The 22,622-nt window shown below is 42.2% G+C and overlaps 1 protein-coding gene across 5 annotated transcripts in view; it reads right to left on the bottom strand.

Moving 5' to 3' along the window:
• LOC120318911 (sodium channel protein type 5 subunit alpha-like) overlaps positions 1 to 18,898 on the bottom strand; it is a 91,012-nt gene extending 72,114 nt beyond the window's left edge. The window contains exons 1-2 of one of the 5 annotated variants that reach the window (XM_039367065.1): positions 18,643 to 18,898; positions 9,621 to 9,744 (exon numbers count right to left, since the gene is read on the bottom strand). In XM_039367065.1, the coding sequence (XP_039222999.1) occupies positions 9,621 to 9,744; positions 18,643 to 18,696 (178 nt within the window). In that variant the 5' untranslated portion in view covers positions 18,697 to 18,898. Of the gene's footprint in view, positions 1 to 9,620; positions 9,745 to 9,910; positions 9,934 to 18,642 lie in introns of those variants that run through there. The other 4 variants (XM_039367068.1, XM_039367069.1, XM_039367070.1 and 1 more) reach the window with 4 other exon arrangements.
• Positions 18,899 to 22,622: the final 3,724 nt, after the last annotated feature.

Here is a 22,622-nt window from a genome sequence, read left to right on the forward strand (position 1 = left end):
TGAGAGAAAAGAGAGTGGAGTGTGTTTTAAAATAGTAGGCTTTTACGGTTATGAGAAAGGAAAATAATGCTAGGTTGTCATGGAGTGAGAGGCCTTGATCAGACAGAAATGTTTGCAGATGAACTCAGGATATTTTAGAGAATTTTCAAAACCATCCTTTCTTCGGATGTGATTTTTATATAATTTCCATCACCCTGTGCTACCATGAAGTTGGACATTACAATGTCCAACACTTCTGAAGTTCCCAGACTGATAATGCCAAGATGAACAAATAAATACATACTCTTATATGGAAATCTGCAGAGAGGGTCAAAAAAGCACCTGAGGGGAGGACAAGATTATGGATGGAAGCTTATCAAAGAGAGAAGCAACCTAGAATTAAGGAGAGATTTCCTAACAGTGAGGACACTTAACCAATGGAACAGCTTGCCATCAGAAGCTGTGGTTGCTCCATCATTGCAAACTTTTAAGAAGAGAGTGGACAGCCACTTGTCCAGAATTTTATAAGTTCTCCTGCTTGAGTAGGGTTGGACTAGAAGACTTCTGTTATTCTGTATTCTGTGTGCCACAATCACACAGGTGTCATGTATGTATTGTAAAAAAAAAAAAAAAAGGAGAGCTTCTCACATGTGATTGTAGTCGCCAGTTTGACTTTTCTGACCCCTTACAGACTCCCCTATATCAGTGGTGGCGAACCTCTGGCACGGGTGCCAGAGGCGGCACTCGGAGCCCTCTCTGTGGGCACACATGCCGTTGCCCCAGCCTTGCCTCCCCCCACGACCCCCTCCTCTCCAGCAGCCCCCCTGAAGGAGAGTCATCCCCGAGCGTGGCCCACACGGAGCAGCGCAGCCAAGGACATGGCAGCTAGGCAGCGTAGACAAGACTCTGCCCTCACACCCCATCATGCAGTTGATGCTGCAGAGGGTGTGGCCACCATAGCGTTGCTGGGCTGCCTGGGCGATCTGTGGCGGGCCCTGGAGGCGATGAGTGGTCCTGTGGGCAGGCGGGGCAGGGGATGGGGGGGCAGAGTGGGGGCAGGGCAGGGGGGTGGAGCAGGGGCTGGGCCAGTTTTTGGGCACTCGGTCTCTAAAAGGTTCGCCATCACTGCCCTATATACTTATTAAAATACGCTAACCAGTTTGGTTGCAAATGGGGATTAGGGAATTAACTTTTAAAATTGAATTGAAGCCATGGAGCATGGAGTCAAACTCTGCCAAGCTTACCCATGGCTTTCAATTCAGCACCATTAAAATATTTTTCCACAGTCCAGTTCTGAGACTGGAAGTACTGGTACGTCATGATGAAGGTTACGGGGGAAACATCCCAAAGAAGCAGAACTTTTGGAAGGTAAGCAAGGGAAATACAGATTTGACTTCCAACCGATTCCTTGGAGTTAGATCTTGCCCACCTCTAGCTTGCAAGTTGCAACCAAGTTGTTTGGTCTCTGGAGATATCACTACAAAACCTTGCCCTTAGTTTTGATCACCATATTTGATGGTACAAAGTTAAAATATCAGCCATATTTTAAGAAAAGGACAACATCCTAGGTAAGCTTGTCAAGAGTCATGATGTATCACCGGGTTCAGGCTAATTTGGAGAGCTATAACACCTCTTCTTGGCAACCTCCAGTGATGGAACACCCACAACTTCTGGGGGCAAGCCATTCCACTGATTAATTGTTCTCAGGAAATTTCTCCTTAGTTCTAGGTTGGATCGCTCTTTAATGGTTTTCCACACATTACATCTTGTCCTGCCCTCAAGTGTGGAAGGGAATTTTAGATGGGAAATTTTGTTCCCTTATCTACCATCTGCTGGGCCATTGATTGTTCACCTCAGCAACTGCTGCGCACTTGTAAGCCAGCCTTTTCAGTAACTTTGTTTAGTATTTGTTGCTCTGGCAATGGAGTTCTGGGGGTCCCACGATTTGGTCTAAGGAAGGGCATCTTGCTCTAAGGAAGGTTCTGTGGTGTGGGGGCTTCGGAGAACACCCACTCTACTTTCATTTCATTGTAATGGAAAAATTTAAGGGAAATTGAATGGGCAAATGAATCACAAAACTTTAGTCAAAGAAAGCATCCTAAATATTTTCCAAAGCACGAACTTGCGTTTATCAAAGAAAGTGCCATCCTTTTCAGTACTGTTTAATCCAGCGGTTCTCAACCTGTGGGTCGGGACCCCATTTGGGGTCAAACGACCATTTCACGGGAATCGCCAAACAACGCAGTCCGCCATTTTTCCCCCCTTTTCCTTAGCTGTGCTACTCCCTTTTATTTTATTGGCTTTTGAAAGCCAATAGAATAGATTCTCTTGAATAGAGTCTAATTCTATTGGCTTTCAAAAGTCCCAGTCTGCAAACGGTGCTGCACCAGTTGAGTAGTCCTCGACTTACAACCGGTTGAGTAGTCCTCGACTTACGACCGGTTAGGGGTCGCGACATTAAAAAGGTTGAGAACCACTGGTTTAATCCTTTATGGGGAGTTACTGTAGGTCACAAAAAGAACCTATGGACAATTTGAATTATTTGTTTGAATTTTTCCATTGCTGTCTCCCAGGCAATGGTTTAGGACTAAAAGACTGGCAAAGTAATTTAGTACCTTTCCTTTAGTTTCCTTTCCTTTCCTGAGCTGTGGTGGTGCAGTGGTCATTCGATCCTGATAAGATCAAGGTTGATTCAGCTTTCCATCCTTCCAAGGACGGTAAAATGAGGACCCAGATTGTTGGGGGCCATATGCTGACTCTGTAAACCACTTAGAGAGGGCTGTAAAGAACTGTGAAGTGATATATGTTTAAGTGCTATTACTGTATGAATATGGATTTTGAAGAGTAGCGTCTGGAAAGAAACTCTCCAAGAGACACAAGGAATGGCCTTGAGAAAAGGAGGAAGAGCCATTACAGAGGTAATGTCAGATAAAAGAAACTTGAACCTAGGGCAGAACTATAACCTGAGAAAATGACTTACACAAGATTCTCCTTCATTCTCAGAAAGGTAAAAATAAGGAGGAAGGAAGTGCATTCAGACCTGCAAGATTCTGTTAAAATATCTTTTTAATAAAAATACTGGCCTGCATGACTTTGATTTACCCTAAAAGGCTGACAGTTGTATATACTCAAAGACTCACTTCTGTTATACAGATAGTCCTTGACTTACAACAGTTCATTTAGTGACCATTCAAAGTTATAACAGAACTAAAAAAGTGACTTATCACCATTTTTCAGTTACGATCCTTGTTGCATCCCCATGATCACATCATCAAAATTCAGATGCTTGGCAACTGGTTCACACTTATGACCGTTGCTGTGTCCTAAGGTCGTGTGATCCCCCTTCGCAGCCTTCTAACAAGCAAAGTCAATGGGGAAGACAGATTTACTTAATAACCGGGTTACTAACTTATCACCTGCTGTGATTCACTTAACAACTGTGGCAAGAAAAATCTTAAAAGGGGGGCAATTTAACAAATCCCTCACTTAGCAACATAAATTTTGAGTTCAGTTATGGTCATAACTCGACGACTACCTCTATTTTGCCATTTTCCATCGAGCACATTAATGTTTGGCTGCTGCATGGAAGCAAAACCACAAAGAAAATGTCTTAGACCTCAGGGCCTCTCCCTGTCTTGTGGGGCTTCTGTTATCTCCTTCAATCATTTTTCACATCCTATCTCTGGCAGTTATCTCCAAGTAATCCCCTCGGAGCAGGCTTGTTCCCAAGTTAAATAATCCTTGGGGATGTGTATGCTTGCAGCTTTCTGACAGCTCATCACATCTTAGTCCCTATCTTGATTCCCCTGTTTCCTGCTTCCACTCATAGCTCCCCAGGGAACAATCAGCTGCAATGGAACTTCATGCCTTTTGAGTAATTGCGTATATTAGGAGGAGAATTAAGAGTATTTTTCTCTCGTCTCATCTTGCATTTTATTGGCAAGTAGAAGTGGGCTTCCCCCAAACTTGGAATGCTTTAATCTTAAAAAAAAAAAATTGTCATAGCGTTTTATGCAATCAGATAAAGGTTACAGAAAATGGCAGTAGATCACCAGGCTGGGAGGAGAGGAGTTGGTGGGGAAACATAGGCTTTATTGTCTAAATAACATCTCCATTTTTCTGCAAGCTATCCTGTTAGGAGAATTAAACAAGTTCAATAATAAAAATTAAAGAAAGAAAGAATGGTGAGGAAAGAGGGTTAAATTCACTGCTAGGCTGTACTTAAAGTGAAAGACAAGGGAATGGTCTATCTAGATCAGTGGTTCTCAACCTGTGGGTTGGGACCCCATTTGGGGTCGAACGACCATTTCATGGGGGTCGCCAAACAACATAGTCCGCCATTTTTCCCCCTCTTTTCCTTAGCTGTTCTACTCCCTTTTATTCTATGGGCTTTTGAAAGCCAATAAAATAGACTCTCTTGAATAGAGTCTAATTCTATTGGCTTTCCAAAGCCAATAGGAATTGTCCAGGCTGTCTCTGCCCTGCTGAGCCCGCCAAAAGTCCCATTCTGCAAATGGTGCTGCACCAGTTGAGTAGTCCTCGACTTACGAGTGGTTGAGTAGTCCTCGACTTACGACCGGTTGAGTAGTCCTCGACTTACGACCGGTTGGGGGTCGCGGCATTAAAAAGGTTGAGAACCACTGATCTAGAAAATGTAGATTTAGTGAACCTGTCCCCAATTTTTTTTTACCAAGTTGGGGTGCCTCAACTAAAGTCCCTACTGCCCAGGATAGCAACCCATATAATCTCTTTGAGTAACGAGATTCCTTGGTGAACCCCTGTAGTGAATCAGGTAAGAAGCAAGCAAGAGATTGATCCAAAGTAATCTCAGACTGGCCCCACTGGAGACAGTGGTTAAGATATTGGACAGGATCTGAGAGATCAGGGTTCAAGCCCTCCCTCAGTCATGGAAGCTAAGGGAGTAACTTTGAGCCAGCTATTACCTCATTCATCCTGATATATTTCATAGTTATGCTACTGTTGAGGAAAATTGATGGACAGAATGCTACATATGCGATCTTGAGCTCTTGGAAAAAGGATAGGAGTATCCAAATCATCCATCCATCCATCCATCCATCCATCCATCCATCCATCCATCCATCCATCCATCCATCTATCTATCTATCTATCTATCTATCTATCTATCTATCTATCTATCTATCTATCTATCTCTGCTTATCTGGATGTTGATTGCTGGTGAGGAGGTGTTTTGATCTTTTTTGTTACCTTTTTATCTTTTTGATCTCTTTTGAATGGTATGTAGATGTTGTTTATCACTGTGTGCCTGTTGATGGCTCATTTGTTTGAGTGCCAGGTTCCAGGAATTCTATGATGTTTTTGGACTTAGCTTGGTCTGGGATGCTCAGTTTCCTAGCTGAAATTATAGTTAAGTCTATCTATGTATTGTGAAATTAAAAAGTTTCATCTAGATTTTTTACTGCCAGTTAGTACCAGTTGATGTTCGTGTATAGCGCTCCATATGTCACACTGGCCACATGACCAGAGAAATGTTTTTGGACAGTTCTGGTTCAATGGCCTTGAAACTGAGATGAGCGCCCCCTGTTGTTGGCAACGACTAAAGGAATAAAATATGCAGGGACTCCTTTACTTTTTTTTTTTAAGAGCACAAATGCTTCTCTTGGTTTTGGTGCTAGAACTCTTGAACTGAAGCAGAATTTCAATGAATTTGAAATGTTTGAATGGGTTGTTCTCATATTTATTCTACCTGCTTTAATCCATTAAATGTTTTAGGAACAGTTTTTTTTTCACATTCCTGGGGTTTATTAGATTGCTTGGTACAGCAATTTTAAGAACTGTGAAGGGTAACTCATCCTGTTTTTAATCAGTAGAACTCAAAAACAGATAAATTGACATAGTCCTTGCTAAATTGAAATTTTACACATGAAACTCTGACTTTGTTATTATTGACAGGAGAGAATATTAAAATAAATACACATTCTAATCTAACAAGCATTCATGTGGATGCAGTATTCTTGCTCTGCAAATAAGGGAAGGGCTCACATACAGGTAGTCCTCGACTTACAACAGTTCATTTAGTGACTGTTCAAAATTATAATAGCACTGAAAAAAGTGACGTGACTGTTCTTCACACTTACGACCATTGCAGCATTCCCCCAAAAGCTGGATGCTTGGCAACTGATTCATATTTATGACAGTTGTAGTGTCCCAGAATTATGTGATCTCCTTTTGTCACCTCCTTACAAGTAAAGTCAGTGAGAAAGCCAGATTAATTTAACAACCGTGCACTAGCTTAACAACTGCAGTGATTCACTTGACAACCGTGGTAAGAAAGGTCATAAAATGGGGCAAAACTCACTTAACAAATATATCGTTTAACAATGGACACAATCGTGGTCATAAGTCAAGGACTATCTATATTACAATGATATTTATAGAGCAGTGGTGGCTAACCTATGGCATGTGTGCCAGAGGCGGCACTCAGAGCCCTCTCTGTGGGCACGTGTGCCATGCCCCGGAGATGGCAACCATCCTCTTCAACCAGCCGCCCGTTAACTCGCTGAGGTCCCACGTGGCCGGATGCATCCCAGCATCCATGTGCTCATTGGCCTCTGTGTGCGGGGGCTGATAGTGTCAGGCAGCAGCTGCCCTGGCCCCTGCCTCGCCTTGCCCTGTGACAATAGCACCCTCACCCTGCCTCGCCTTGCCTTGCCTCACCCCACAGGATGAGCCTCTTGCCCACTGCCCCACCCACCAGAGACCCCCTGGATCTCCCCCAACCCTGCCCAGCCCCCACAGGTGTCCCTCCCCAGGAGCAACATTGAGCTGGCCACGCCCACCCTAGCCACACCCACACATCTGCCATGACCACTGTAGCCACACCCGGTGGGCCACGCCCACCCAGCACCCGGTGATACATAAATGGGATTTGGGTTGCAGTTTGGGCACTTGGTCTCTAAAAAGTTCACTCTACTGTTACAGAGGCTTGTATTTTTCCTCTAGTCAAGAAACCTAACCTCATCTCCAAATTACTCTCATTCAGTTTTGTTTATGCTATTCCATGAAACTCTAAGCCAGTGATGGCGAACCTTTTAGAGATTGAGTGCCCCAAAACTGCCCCACGCCCGCTCCATCCCCGCTCCATCTTCAAGCCCACCCACTACCTCCATGGCCTGCCATAGATCGCCATGGCAGCCACACCCATTCCCTGTAGCATCTTCTGTTTGTGATCGGGTGCAAGGGCGGAGTATTGTCCCTACTGCCTGGCTGCCCTGTCTTTGGCTGCACTACTCCAGGTGAGCGATGCCTGGGGCTGACTCTCCGGGGGGGGGGCTGCTGGTGTAGAGGGGACTGCGGGGGGGAGGCGGGGCTAGGGCGACGGCATGTGTGCCCATAGAGAGGGCTCCGAGTGTCACCTCTGGCACTCGTGCCATAGGTTCGCCACCACTGCTCTAAGCCATGTTTTGATGAACCAAGATTTGCTGAAAGAATCATATTGTTTGGTCCTTGCAAGCCCAGCCGTAAACCAAGATTTACAAATTGCAGTAACTGGGTTCTAACCATTGAAGGAGCCAAATAGTGTGGTCCAGCATCATGAGTAGGGCCTACCAGTGAAGATGTAGTATAGAGGAAACCAGCCCTTCAGAAGTGTCATAGTCTCTGATACCTGCATCTACTGATTGTTGCTAATGGAAGATAATGGGAGCTGAGATCCCACACCATCTGGAATGTCAGACTTGCTCAGTGTAAAAGAGTTTAGAGGCGGCCATGGGAATAGGGAAGGAATTTAATGAGTCATTTATGGAGGAATTTCAAAAAAGGTTACCAGAAACTCAAAATAATGTCATTTTAATTTTGTTTAGTATAAGATGGGACACAGAGGAACTTGCACAGGCTTTGGAGATTCTGCTATTCTATTTAATCACAATAAAAAAATAATAATCCTGGGATCCCTGCTTTTTGATCTAGCCGACTCTGAAGGGTTGAGTCTCAACTGGGAAAAGAAAGATGAATTGGGACAGAATGAGAAGGGTGGAAGGGAGTGGTGTAAAGAAAAATAGGAAAGGGAGGAGGAAACAGAGACAGGTAAGAGACAGACAAGCCAAAGAGAATTAAGGAGAAAGGAATCTTGTGGAAGGAACTTTTTTTTTCTTCCACCTCTCTCTGCTTTATGAGAAGGTAATAATCTCCCAAGGATTCTAAGCAAAGATCTTTCCCTGTCTTTTTGGAGGGAAGAAGGTGAACCTATATCCTTTTCCATGTATTTATGACTTCCAACATCAATTTGCTCTAATGCAAGGGTAGGCAACCTTGGCTCTTTTAAGACTTGTGGACTTCAAGTACCAGAATTCCTGAGCCAGCCATGCTGGCTCAGGAATTCTGGGCATTGAAGTCCACAAGTCATAAAAGAACCAAGGTTGCCTATCCCTGGTCCAGTGGTTAAGACATCAGACCAGAAGGCAGAAGACAGTGAGTTCTAGTCCAGGGGTCCCCAAGCCCCAGGCTGTGACACAGTATTGGACTGAGGCCTGTTGGGAACTGGGCTGCTCAACGGAGGATGAGGGATGAGTGCGTGAAACCCCATTTGCACAAACAGTGGGCACACATGCCCACCATTTGCATTGAACCTCTCCCCACCCTCCCATTGCCGGTGCCACCAGGAGCAGCGGTCCGCACAGCCAGAAAAGTTGGGGACCACTGTTCTAGTCCTACTTTATGCATGGGTGCCTTTGGGCCAATCATCAGGAGACTGTAAAGTCTAGTCCCACTTTAGGCATGAAAGCCAGCTGGGTGACTTTGGTCCAATCCCTCACTCTCAGCCCAATCCACCTCACAGGGTTGTTGTCAGGAAAAAGGGAGAAGGAAAGAGTACTATTAGGTACATTTACTGCCTTATTTATCAGAATAATAAAAGTGAAATAAAAATAATGGTCATTCTATCCCTCATTCATGCATGTGACAGTTATTCTTGTCTAGGAAATATGAGAGAGATAGCCGCAAACCTGCCAGTGTATAAAGAAACATGGTATCACTGAGCTATGGTTTAGAGCAGGGAAAGGCCACCTTGCCTCTTTTATGACTTGTGGACTTCAACTCCCAGAATTCCTGAGCCAGCCATGCTGAGGAGAAATGGAGAGGTTTCCAAGCTGAGCCATGCTGGCTCAGGAATTCTGGGAGTTGAAGTCCACGAGTCATAAAGCGGCCTAGGCCTAGGCCAGAGATAGGCAACCTTGGCCCTTTTATGACTCATGGACTTCAACTCCCAGAATTCCTGAGCCAGCCATGCTGAGGGGGAAAGGGAGAGGTTTCCAAGCTGAGCCATGCTGGCTCAGGAATTCTAGGAGTTGGTCCACGAGTCATAAAAGAGCCAAGGTTGCCTACCGCTGGTTAGAGTCATGTTTTTTCTGGATTACCTCACCAGGCCCAGTGAAAATGAGCAAGGTTTCTTTGCTGGGGCTCAGATAATTGGTTAGAGTTGTATTATAGCAATGCCAAGAGAAAGTCGCTAAATCAGAGGTTAATTTTTTGGGCTGGTCTTTAACCTGCCAAACACAGCAATCGCTTCCTTTCAAAGGTTGCAATTCCCTGGCTACACAGCCCTATCCAAGCTGCCTTTGGGCTGCTGAATTCTTCCAGCCAAGAGAAAAACGGGTCATCCTTACTTTCTGGGAGGCAATCTTCAGGATCCAGCAGTTCTTCTGCCAGTTCGGGCATCTGTTCCAGAAGCTCTGACGGAATTGCCAGATCCACTGTGCTTCCTTCTGACAGGCTGATTTCATCAAATTTCTAAGGAAGAAAGAAGAGCAGAAATTTCATCACCCAGTCTTATGGAAGTGGCTGTGATCCAGTCATCTCTGAGAAGGATAAAAACATAGAACATAAACTAATAGAGTTGGAAGGAATCTTGGAGGTTTTCTGTTCCAACCCATGTTCAAAGAAGAATAACTCATACCATTTCAGACAAACAACTGTCCGGTCTCTTTCTGAAAGTGATGGAGCACCCGTCTGAAGTCAAGCTGTTCCACTGGTTGATTGGAAAGAAATTCACACGGCTGCTATGTAGAAAAGGTGGTGCATGCAAACATATCAACAAAAAGCAAAATTATAGAGAAAAGCAACTTTATAAAAGTATTTTAAAACTACAGGGCTCAACTATATCCGGCAGGTTATTTAACAATCACCAGAAGTCGCTGGGAAAGTTCATTTGTCAGTTAGACCTATGAGGTGTCTTCCTGGTGAAGACAAGATGGCCGTGGGTTGCTAAAGTTATTTCACAGAGACAACAGTTGACAACCACAAGGAGATTGCAAAGTAAAATCCCATGTACATTTATTGTTATTTTATTATTTTATTTGTATTAAGGAGAAACTTCCTGACTGTTAGAACAATTAACCAGTGGAACAACCTGCCTCCAGAAGCGGTGAATGCTTCAACACTGGAAGTTTTTAAGAAGAGACTGGACAGCCATTTGTCTGAAATGGTATAGGGTTTCCTGCCTGAGCAGGGGGTTGGATTAGATGACCTCCAAGGTCTCTTCCAACTTTATTATTATTATTATTGTTGTTGTTGTTGTTGTTATTGTTATTGTTATTACTATGTGAATATATGCAAGACACCTTCCTCCTATTTTCCTCATAACAACAGTCTTATAAAGTGGGTTGGGATGAGAAAGAGTGACTGGTCCAAAGTCACCCAGCTGGCTTTCACGCCTAAGGCAGACTAGAACTCACCATCTCCTGTTGATTGGTCCAAAATCAACTAGCTGGCTTTCCTCCCTAAGGTGGGGCTTTCCCCCGTTTCCTGCTTCTAACTTAGTGCTTTAAACACTAGGCCAGTGGTTTAATTAGATATGCCACTATTCCAATGAAATTTATCACCCTTTCATTTAAAATTGCTACCTCTATAACTGGCACTGAGGTGGTAGAACATCCTGCTATTAAAACTAACTTTTGAAACCACTCCATGGTTTTGAAAAGACAGACACATCAGCGGAGTTCACAGAATAACTAGGCTAAAGTAGAATTGGATGGCTGTGATTTAGCAAGTTGCAGAAAACCAGACTTTGCCTTAATATGCTTTGTAAATCAGATTGTCACATTATGTCATAATAATGTAACTGATATGTCTGGGCTCAGAGTGCTATGTGAACACAGCGATTGTTTTCTTATGCAGGTTTAGGTTTCTGTGTGTTGTCCCCAGGACTGTCAAAAAATCAAGACAGAGTTCTAACTGCGTGATTGAACCTCAACCTTTTCTGGGTGCACTGTGACACAAATAAAAAGGGACAGGGCTTCAACCATGGTTGCAACCCTTGTTTTGACCGTTTTGATATCCTCTGTTCTCAGATATTACTGGTTGGGCCTATTGCTTCATTTTTCTACCTCAGCTGCAACAAATAGTATATACGATTAGCTTAGAGCAGTGGTTCTCAACCTGTGGGTCAGGACCCCATTTGGGGTCGAACGACCATTTCACGGGGGTCGCCAAACAAGGCTGTCCGCCATTTTTTCCCCTTTTCTTTGGCCACGCCCCTGGCACCCGATGATGTATAAGTGGTTGGGGGTCATCACAACATGGGGAACTGTATTATGGAGTCACGGCATTAGAAAGGTTGAGAACCACTGGCTTAGAGTAAACCCACTGAAAGCAACTTTAATTAAATTCTGAATATAAGATTACAAAGTTAAGAATTTCATGTGATGAGTTCAGGAATGTGATATTTGGGGGGAAATGATTACAGGTAGTCATTGACTTACAACCACAATTGAACCCAAAATTTCCGTTGCTAAGCAACACATTTGTTAAGTAAGTTCTGCTCTATTTTACGGCCTTGCTGAAATTAAGTTAGTAATATAGTGGTTAAATGAATCTGGCTTCTCCACTGATGTTCAGAAGGTTGCACAAGTTGGACACATGATCCTAGGAGAGTGAAACCGTCATAAATATATGCCAGTTCCAAGGGTCTGAATTTTGATCGCATGACCATGGGATCTACAATCGTGAGTGTGAAAAATGGTCATAAGCCACTATTTTCAATGCCATTGTAACTTTGAATGATCATTAAATAAATGGCTGTAAATCAAGGACTACCTGTATTTAGCTCACCCTCTCAAAGAGCAAATTCCTGCATTAATAAACTTTTACTTTCAGAAAAGGAGTTTGGAAGTAATTTCTTAAAGCATCAGGATCTCTGATCCTCAGAGCAGGTACCTAAGTGGGACAAAGAACAAAACTCAAAGGTCCCCAGTGATTCCTGGCATTGATTCTGAAAAAAGTAGAAAACAGGGATCCCAAACAGAAAGAAGGAACAGATTGAATTAAATCGGGCAAACAGAATAAACAGAGTCTGCAGCAAGAATTATTAGGCAGCGACAAAAGGAAAGATTATAATATTTGTGGAGCTCAGCAGCACAACCACAGGGGGGATAGAGGAGAAACTCAAACAAAGAAACACAATTAAAAACAATGCACAGTAAGAGAGGAGAGCTCTTTCAAAGTATAAGAATGTGTCCGCGGCTGGCTGAGGGGGTGGGGTGGGGGCAGAGGAGATGGAACATTTTGTGGGATCAACTGAAAGCTGTGCCATCCTGATCATAACTTAAAAATTAAGGAGGACAGCAGCCATTCAAATCCGTAGAATTTTTTATTATTGTTATTTATTTATATTCCGCCTTTTAGAGGATGTGCGATGGCTCATCAGTTAAAGAGGCTGAGCTTGTCATGTGGAAAGCTGACAACCCAGGTTCAAGATGGGACGAGCTCTTGACTTGCCTCAGCTCCTGCCCACCTAGCAATTGGAAAGCATGCAAATGCAAGCAGATAAATAGGTGCCACTTTGGTGTGAAGGCAACAGCATTCCAGGAGCCTTGACAAGCAGTCATGCTGGTCACATGACCAGGGAAGCATCTTTGGACAATGCCGACTCCCTCGAGTAGGAACGGAGATGAGCACCGTCCCATGACTGATCAGGAGAAAACTTTTCCTGTAACTTTTTTTAAATCCTGCCTTCATTTTTTAAAAACAACAATGGTAGAGATATACTATACTTCCTCCTCCTCCTATTTTCCTCACAACAACCTTGTGAGGTGAGTTGGGCTGAGAGAAAGTGACTAGCACAATGTCCCTCAGCTGGCTTTCTTGCCTAAGGCAGGACTAGAACTCACAGTCTCCTGATGACTGGCCCAAAATTACCTAGTTGACTTTCATGCTTAAGGCAGGACTAGAACCCACAGCCTCCTGTTGATTGGCCCAAAATCATCCAGCTAGCTTTCATGCCTATAGAAGGACTAGAACTCACAGTCTCCTGGTTTCCAGCATGGTTTATCTCAACCACGAGATTTAACTGTTCCTCTAAAAAAAAAAAGATGGCCCAAGCACACAAAAACGAATCCCTGGTCCTTTTCTTGGGCTGGAGCAGGGGTAGGCCACCTTGGTCTTTTATGACTCGTGGACTTCAACTCCCAGAATTCCTGAGCCAGCCATGTTGAGGGGAAAGGGAGAGGTTTCCAAGCTGAACCATGCTGGCTCAGGAATTCTGGGAGTTGAAGTCCATGAGTCATAACAGAGCCAAGGTTGCCTATTCCTGATATAGAGTGCCATGCTGGCAGAGAAATTCTGGGAGCTGAAGTCCCCTCATCTGCCTAGTAACTCAGGGGTAGGCCACCTTGGCCCTTTTATGACTCGTGGACTTCAACTCCCAGAATTCCTGAGCCAGCCATGCTGAGGAGAAAGGGAGAAGTTTCCATGCTGAGCCATGCTGGCTCAGGAATTCTGGGAGTTGAAGTCCACGAGTCATGAAAGAGCCAAGGTTGCCTACCACTGCTGCTGGAGGGAGAGAGGTTAAAAGGAAATATCCACGTAACATTTGATCAGTAGCCTAAGAAAAAGCAAACCTGGTTCTAGTTTTTGCTGTGCTTGGCTAATAAGTGCTTGGCTAATGGATAAATAATGGCAAAAGTATTCAAGGCATTTCTTTTTCCAAAGGGGAAGATGGCTTTAAAATGACTCCACTCCTTTGATCACCGGTTTTTCACAAACGGCTCTCTCACCTATCATTTCTTTAATATACCAGAATTGTCACATTTCTGACTCAATATGCAAAAATTCCAGACTCCTTGCACAAAAAAATCTGGCTTTTGTTTGAAATGAGTAAGTAGAGCACACAAAGCCAGACAGGAATTAGCAAATAAGATAAGCAATACAAGAGGTCCTAGACTTATAACTATTTGCTTAGTGACTGTTCAAAGTTACTATGGCACCGAAAGAAGTGATTTGACCATTTTTTTATACTTGCAACTGCTGCACCATCCTTGTAGTCATGTGGTCTAAATTAAGGTGTTTGGCAACTGGCATGTATTTATGACTGTTGCACTGTTATGTGATCACCATGTGTAATCTTCCTAGCCAGCTTCCGAAAATCAAAGTCAATGCAGGAGGCCAGATTCGCTTAATGGCCATTTAATGGCCATTTAATAACTGCAGTGATTTGCTTAACAACTGTGGCAAAAAAGTTGTAAAATGAGGTCAACTCATTTAACACTGTCTGGATTAGCAATGAAAATTTTGGACTCATGTAGTCTCACAAGTCAAGGACTATCTGCAATGGACTTTGAAGTGGTATTCTTTCTTCTTGCCCAGAATTATTATTTTTGTGTGTGTGAGTATTCAAAATTTCAGGACTAAGAAATTTGACTGGAATCCTTGACTTATGACCAGAACTGAACACCAAGTTTATGTTGCTAAATGAGACATTTGTTAAGTGAACTTTTCCCCCCATCTTATAACCTTTCTTGCCACAGCTGTTAATCACCACAATTGTTAATTTAGTAATATAGTTGTTAAGCAAATCTGGCTTTCTCATTGACTTTGCTTGTCAGAAGGTTGTAAAAGGGGACCGCGTGATCCTAAGACAGTATTTCTCAACCTTGACAATTTTAAGGCATGTGGACTTCAACTCCCAGAATTCCACAGCCAGCAATGCTGGCTGTGGAATTCTGGGAGTTGAAGTCCACATGCCTTAAAATTGTCAAGGTTGAGAAACACTGTCCTAAGACACTGCAATTGTCATACAGTATATAAGAGTCAGTTGCTATGAATTTTTATCATGTGCTACAATGGTTGTAAGTGTGAAAAACAGTAATAAGTCATTTTTAGTGCCACTATAACTTTGAATGGTCACTTAATAAACTGTTGTATTGTAAGTCGAGGATTACCTATAATATTCTTTTATTTTATGTTTGTCAGTTATCTATTTACCAGCAACCAGCTGCTGCTTTTTCTACTGGTGACAGAACAGAACAGAATAATAGAGATGGAAGAGACCTTGGAGGTCTTCTAGTCCAACCCCCTGCTTAAGCAGGAGATCCTATACCATTTTAGACAAATGTCTGTCCAGTCTCTTCTTAAAAACCTCCAGTGATGGAGCATCTACAATGTCTGAAGGCAAGTTGTTCCACTGGTTAATTGTCCTCACTGTTGGGAAGTTTCTCCTTAATTCCAGGTTGCTTCTCTCCTTGATTAGATTCCATCCATTGTTTTTTTGTCTTGCTTTCTGGTGCTTTGGAAAATAGGTTGACCTCCTTTTCTCCAAATCACCAGAAGTCAAGACAAAAAATAATGTCTTTCTCACCTACAGTATATGTTGCCTGCACTTTACTATACTTATTCATGCTCTGGTATTACATTGTCCACCTTGGTCTCAAGCCTTCAACTTCTTCTCAACTCATGAACAAAACTGCCTGAATTATGAATTGCTCTATTAAAGTACTGCTCTTCCCTTTAAGTAAGCCTCTGTCCAACTCAAGGTCCGCTATGCAACATCTGGGATGCTTTTGGGTTGCCCAGCTGTTAATGTGCAGGCCCAAGCAAGATAAACGAAAGCAGGATTTATCTCCTTCTTCTACAGCAGTATTTACAAGTTGATAATGTCACAATAGAGGTACAACTTAATGTGTGCAGTATTGTGACACAGAGAAGAAAGGGTAGAATTTGTACTGCAACAACTCAATACATATATCAGGCATTGACTTGGCAAATTTAAAACTTGTGGACTTCAACTCCCAGAGTAGTACAGCCAACTATGCCTTGTTGAAGTCCACAAGTTTTTGAAATGTTGTGTCTCTCTAAAGCCAGTGATGCTTCTCTGGATCTCTCTGGAGATATTTCTCTTGCTAGCTTATGGGGTATAATGCATGGGAAGAGGGGTATAAAAAAAACAAAAGAGCTTAGAGAACCAAAATGATCCTGGTGGACAGTGATGTGCTGAAAAGAAGCAACATCAGCAGAATCAGAGCAGAAAACCTACTATAATGACTGGCACACCCACAAATAGGAGTAACGCCACTGGGCACTGATTAGGAAACAGGATAGGAATTGGCAATAAGGACACTAATTTCATGCTTGATGCGTTTTAACTCTAGGATGGGTGGACAACATTTTAAGTCAGTAATGGGGAATACTCCTAGGAGTAATGAAAATACTCCCCAACTATAAAAATTTTGCAAAATTCACAATTTTGGGAGTATTCCCGCTAAGCTACACCAAAATGTCACAAAGAGGGTGCAGGCTTTCAAAGTAAGTAAACTCTTCAGAAATTACTTACTGACCGACTGACTAATTCGTGAGGCAAGAATCCATAAAAAGAAAGTGTGAGAAAGAAGGAAGAAACCCTAATGTTTTTCATCAGCATAAATGAAAATATAGGGGGGGGGGGTGTTGAATGCATTTTTTTTTTTTTATTAAGTTGGTGTAGCAGGTTTCATGTTGCTTTGCTGAGAAGCAAAGAAAACGGGATTCCCTGAGTTTTAAGTGAATTTTTTTGGTTCCTGAACAGTTTGAGCATCAATTATACCCACCACTACTCTTTGTAGGAGGAGAGCTTTGTTACTCTGTGGTAGCAAAGAATCAGGAGTTTATTAGCATCTTTTTCAACTAACACCTTTTACTAAGAGGCAGAAGCTTTTGTGAAAAAAGTGATGTCAGACACCTGACTTTTTTTTTTTTTAACCAATCACTACAAAGGCATTCGGTTTACAAGCTTTATTTTGAGATCTACAAAACTCAAAGATCTGCTTTTATTTTACAGATTAATTTTCTTCTTCCCCATTCCTTCATTTTTGCAATAACCTCCCAAGGGAGGGAGTTCAGGAAAATTCAAACACTTGGCAGGTTCTTTTGAATTGCTCTAGCAATGAAGATACAAGTGGCCCTTGACTTGCAACCACAACCAAGCCCAAAACTGCTATTGTTGAGCAAGACAATTGCTAAGTGAGTTGTGCCCCATTTAACAATAGTTGTTAAGGGAAAACTTCCTGCAGCTGTTTACTATGTTACTAGCATGGTTGTTAAAGGAATCTGGCTTCCCCAATTGATTTTGCTTGTCAGGGTCACAACTATCATAAATATGAACCAACTGAGTCACTTTTTTTCAGTGCTCTTATAACTTCAAATGGTCACTAAACAAATAGGTTGTAAGGACTATCTATATTAGTCCTCAATTAATAATCATTTGTTTAGTGACCACTGAAAAAAAGTGACTCAACATTGCAGATTTTGGATTTTTGTGTGTGTGTATCAATACAATTCTCTTGCTTTCCGCCTAACTAAAATGGTGCATTGTGCTATGCTGGATGGGGAGAAGGGCAGCATATAAACGGAATACAAGTATAAATAAAACGAATGAATGAATAAAATTATTGGTTAGACAGGGCTCCTAGGAAGCGTTCTCTCTTCTCTGCTTCCATTGCTTTTGAACGCAGCTGAATGTGAACTTTCAACACCGCTCTGAGATGTTTTTTAAGATAATTCCCACGCTTAGACTTCATGCCATGGGACCTTGCAAAGTATAGAACCAAGTCTTCAAAAAGAGTGACCTTCCTGCGAGGCTATCTTGTGTTGGCTCTTAGGCCACCTCATCTGAACCTCTGCCTGATTCTGCAGCATTTCATGGCAAGAAGCCATGTTCTCTGATCTCCTCTTTGGTTATGTTCTCAGTGAAGTTTATATTTCTTTTTGGGGCATAAAGATATTTCCCCCCCCCACACACACCCCCATGCCATCACTCTGCTAAACAACTAATTCCCACAACACTGTCTTAGGATATCAAACCACGTAGTAGGACTGTATTACTGTTATCCTTCTCATCTTTCCTTATTACCAATTCCTTTAGCATCTTATGACTATCATTATGCTATTTTTTTTCTTATGATTCTTGTTGATTGCTTTTATTCTTATCTTATGACTGTCACTGAGTGTTGTATCTTATAATTTATGATGATTGTGTTTTATGATCATGATCATGATTATCCCTTGTTGCTTGCATGTACACTGAGAACTCCTGCACTGGAGACAAATTCTTTGTGTGCCCAATCACACTTGGCCAAATAAAGCTATTCTATTCTATTCTATTCTATTCTATTCTATTCTATTCTATTCTATTCTATTCTATTCTATTCTATTCTATTCTATTCTATTCCTATTTCTATTTCCTATTCTATTCCTATTCCTATTTCTTATTCTATTCTGTTCTGTTGTTTTGTTCTGTTCCGTTCCATCCGTTCCCATTCCATTCACATGCATATTATGGCATGCAACCCAACCACCCCCAGCTGGTTTTACTTCATGCAGTTTCAAGCGTGGCTAGCCAATGGCATGCAAAAAGCAGGAAGCGCCTGGCATCACCATTACCTCTTGCTGGTCTGCTGATGGAAGAACCAGCTCTGATTTTGACAGTTTGTCCATCTGCAACTCACTTAACTCTTCACAAAACTCAGAAGTCTGGCTTTCGTTGGCTGTGCTTGTGTAGCGTTGCTCCTTCAGCTGCTTGTCCTGGCAGGAAAAATCCTAAAGGTATTTATTTCCCCTATTTTCTTTTGCAGCACGATAGTTGTTGTTTTTTTGTAATTGTAATTGTAATTGTACTCCCAGGCCATTGAGAAAAAAAAAATCAGCCTCCAATATATTTACTGAAACTCACACTTTAAGCAAATCATGGAAAGGAAAGAAACAATACAGGTAGTCCTCAATTTACGACCAAAAGTAAGCTCAAAATTTCTGTCACTAAGCAAGACAGTGGTTAAGTGAGTTTTGCCCCATTTTATGATCCTTCTTGCCACTGCAAGTGAATCAGTGCAGTTGTTAAATTAGTGACACGGTTGTTAAGAGAATCTGGCTTCCCATTGACTTTGCTTTTCCAATATTTGCAAAAGGTGATCACATGACCCCAGGACATTGCAACCATCATAAATATGAGTCGGTTGCCAGATCACATGACGATGAGGATGCTGCAATGATCGTAAGTATGAAAAACAATCATAAGTCATGTTTTTAGTGCTGTGGTAACTTCAAATGGTCACTAGATGAACTTTTGTAAGTCGAGGACTACCTGTATATGGAAGGTACATAATTTCTGATTTACTGGTTGGATCCAGGACAGTTTGAAACAAGTCTAGGCTTATTTCTTCAGAAGAGTCTCCTAATTCTTAAAGCGAGGTGACTTTTGGTTCAGGTAATCCTCACTTAAAGGCCCTAATGGGGAACTGCAGCTCCATCACTGTTGAGGATTACCTCTATAGCAGAGGTCCACAACCTTTTGGGCACCATGAACCAGTTCCATGGAGAAAGGTTCTTCCACGGACCGGATTGCGTGTAGTTTTGTGTGCTGCCTGCATCCTATGGATGGGGCATTGCTTGTTTGTGTGGACTGGTTGCTGGCATGCTGCGGCCCGATACCAGTCCATGGACTGGGGGTTGGGGACCCCTGGACTATAGGCTTGGTTGAAAACCAATACAACTTCCATTTCAAATTACTGTTCTCTTACTACAAGAAGTATGAAAAGATATTCCACTGTTTACAAGGTTCATCAAGAGGGTCATAAGGAAAACTCACTTACTAAATAATATCTTCATCTTTTCATAGTTTATTCCTCTTTCTTTGTGGGAAATGCTTGATAAATATGTTGCTCATACTTTGAAAGTAGGGAAGTCATTACCTACTGTTCTGAATCACACAGTAGTTATTTTTTTTGCAAATCTGACTTGATGGTACAGTTCCCTCTCAGTAGGAAATGGAACAAAGAAACAAAAAGGTCTGATTTCAAACTGAACAGTAAAGATTAATATATATATATATATATATATATATATATATATATATATATATATATATATATATATATTCGTGTAAGTGTTCTCAGTCTGTCTAGCTCCCATTAACCACCTCTATTGAAAAGCTGCTTTGATTTCACAGTAAATTAATTTAAAATTAAATACTGACTTCCTGCTGCAGAGGACATGACGCTCCATGTATATTTTAATTTATAATAAATTTCATTTTTCATGCTTCTAGCTCTACCCTGTGCTTAAGAAAGTGTTCCATCTAATTGCAGGCCATGATTTTAAATCAATTCTCTGCAGGCCAATGGATCAATTTATAGTCAGGAGAGTTAATTTCTGGTCACCAGTGGAAACAAACTACAATGTGCAAAGGAATAAAATGTATGTAATTCAGTGTGAGAAATCTGACATTTCATTTCCCCCCCCCTTCTTTTCCTTACTTCTTGGGCAGTTTGGAATTCCTTCCTGTTCAACCCAAATTATAATCATAATGCAAACAATTCCCTTCATTCATATTTTTACATTAATTGGGTTATCACTTGAAATATTGTATAGGCAGTCCTCGACTTACGACCACAATTGAACCCTAAATTTCCACTGCTAAGAGAGGCAGTTGTTAAGTGAGTTTTCCCCATTTTATGACCTTTCTTCCACAGTTGTTGAGTGAACCACTGCAGTTGTTAATAACCCAGTTGTTAAGTGAGTCGGGCTTCCCCACTGACTTTGTTTGTCGGAAGGTCGCAAAAAGTGATCATGTCACCCTAGGACAGTGATGGCGAACCTTTTAGAGCAGTGGTTCTCAACCTGTGGGTCGGGACCCCATTTGGGGTCGAACGACCATTTCACGGGGGTTGCCAAACAACGCAGTCTGCCATTTTTTCCCCCTTTTCCTTAGCTGTGCTACTCCCTTTTATTCTATTGGCTTTTGAAAGCCAATAGAATAGACTCTCTTGAATAGAGTCTAATTCTATTGGCTTTCAAAAGCCAATAGGAATTGTCCAGGCTGTCTCTGCCCTGCTGAGCCCGCCAAAAGTCCCATTCTGCAAACGGTGCTGCACCAGTTGAGTAGTCCTCGACTTACGACCGGTTGAGTAGTCCTCGACTTACGACCGGTTGGGGGGTCGCAGCATTAAAAAGGTTGAGAACCACTTTTTAGAGACCGAGTGCCCAAACTGCAACCCAAAACCCACTTACGCATCATTGGGTGCCGGGTGGGTGTGGCCCAGTGGGTGGGTGTGGCTGCAGTCGTAATGGCAGACTGGGTGGGGCTAAAAAGTTCAATCAATCAATTCCAACTTTGCGAGATTTTTTTTTTCCTGCGAGAAGTTGAAATTAATTGATTGATTAAACTTTTTTTTTTGGCACAAAGCAGCGGAGCCTTAAAGCAAAAAGGTTTTATAAAATCCAGCTGAAGGGATAGGACTGGGGCGACAGTGCGCATGCCCACAGAGAGGGCTCTGCGTGCCACCTGTGGCACGTGTGCCATAGGTTCACCACCACGGCTCTAGGACATTGCAACCGTCATAAATATGAGTCAGTTGCCAATCATTTGAATTTTGATCATATGACCAAAGGTATGCTGAAATGGTCATAAGTGTGAAAAATGGTGCCATTGTAACTTTGAACAGTCACTGAATGAACTGTTGTAAACCGAGGACTACGTATAAAATGAAGCAGCCTGTCTTGAATTTTACAGCCCTACTATAAGGAATGCAGTCAGGAACAACAAGACAAGCCTAAAAGTCTCGGTTGGGAGCAAAATGGTCTCCCTCAAAATCTGTTCTGTTTTTCGGATAGTTAATTTTAGATCCTCTCTGAAGTTACATCTTGAGTGGAGGAGGCAAGAGAGAGAGAGAGAGAGAATTTAGAATGCCTCCTCCTGCTAAAAATTTAATTTAAAAAGGTTTCTGCAAATGAGGACTATCCTACATGGAAAGTGGGGTCGTGGGAAATAGGAAAAAAGCTGCAAAACATTGGGCCATGTTAATTGAAATAATTAATTTTAAATAAACTTCTGTACAATTGAGTTGAATTCAGTAGCTGGGTATTTTATACAGTACGGCAGTGTTTCCCAAACTTGACAATTTTAAGGCATGTGGACTTCAACTCCCAGAATTCCACAGCCAGCAATGCTGGCTGTGGAATTCTGGGAGTTGAAGTCCACATGCCTTAAAATTGTCAAGGTTGAGAAACATTGCAGTACGGCTTACAACTTAATAAGTCTTTGCCCTACAATAGTTTGTTTAATGACAGTTCGAAGTTACAACAGCACTGAAAAAAGTGTGTTATGACCATTTCTGACACTTACAACCATTGTACCATCCCCATGGTCACGTGACCAAATTCAGACACTTGGCTGATTCATATTTATGACGTTTACATTGTCCTGGGGTTACATGACCACCTTTTGGGATCTTCTGATGAGCAAAGTCAATAGGGAAGCCAGACTCACTTAACAACCATGCTACTTAACAACTGTGGCAAGACAGGTCATAAAATGGGGCAAAATTATCCTAACAACTGTCTCGCTTAGCAATTAAAATTTTAGGCTC

The sequence above is a fragment of the Crotalus tigris genome, unplaced genomic scaffold (genome assembly GCF_016545835.1).
Source record: "Crotalus tigris isolate CLP2741 ecotype Arizona unplaced genomic scaffold, ASM1654583v1 scf7180000020532.220309, whole genome shotgun sequence".
NCBI classification, from domain to species: domain Eukaryota; kingdom Metazoa; phylum Chordata; class Lepidosauria; order Squamata; family Viperidae; genus Crotalus; species Crotalus tigris.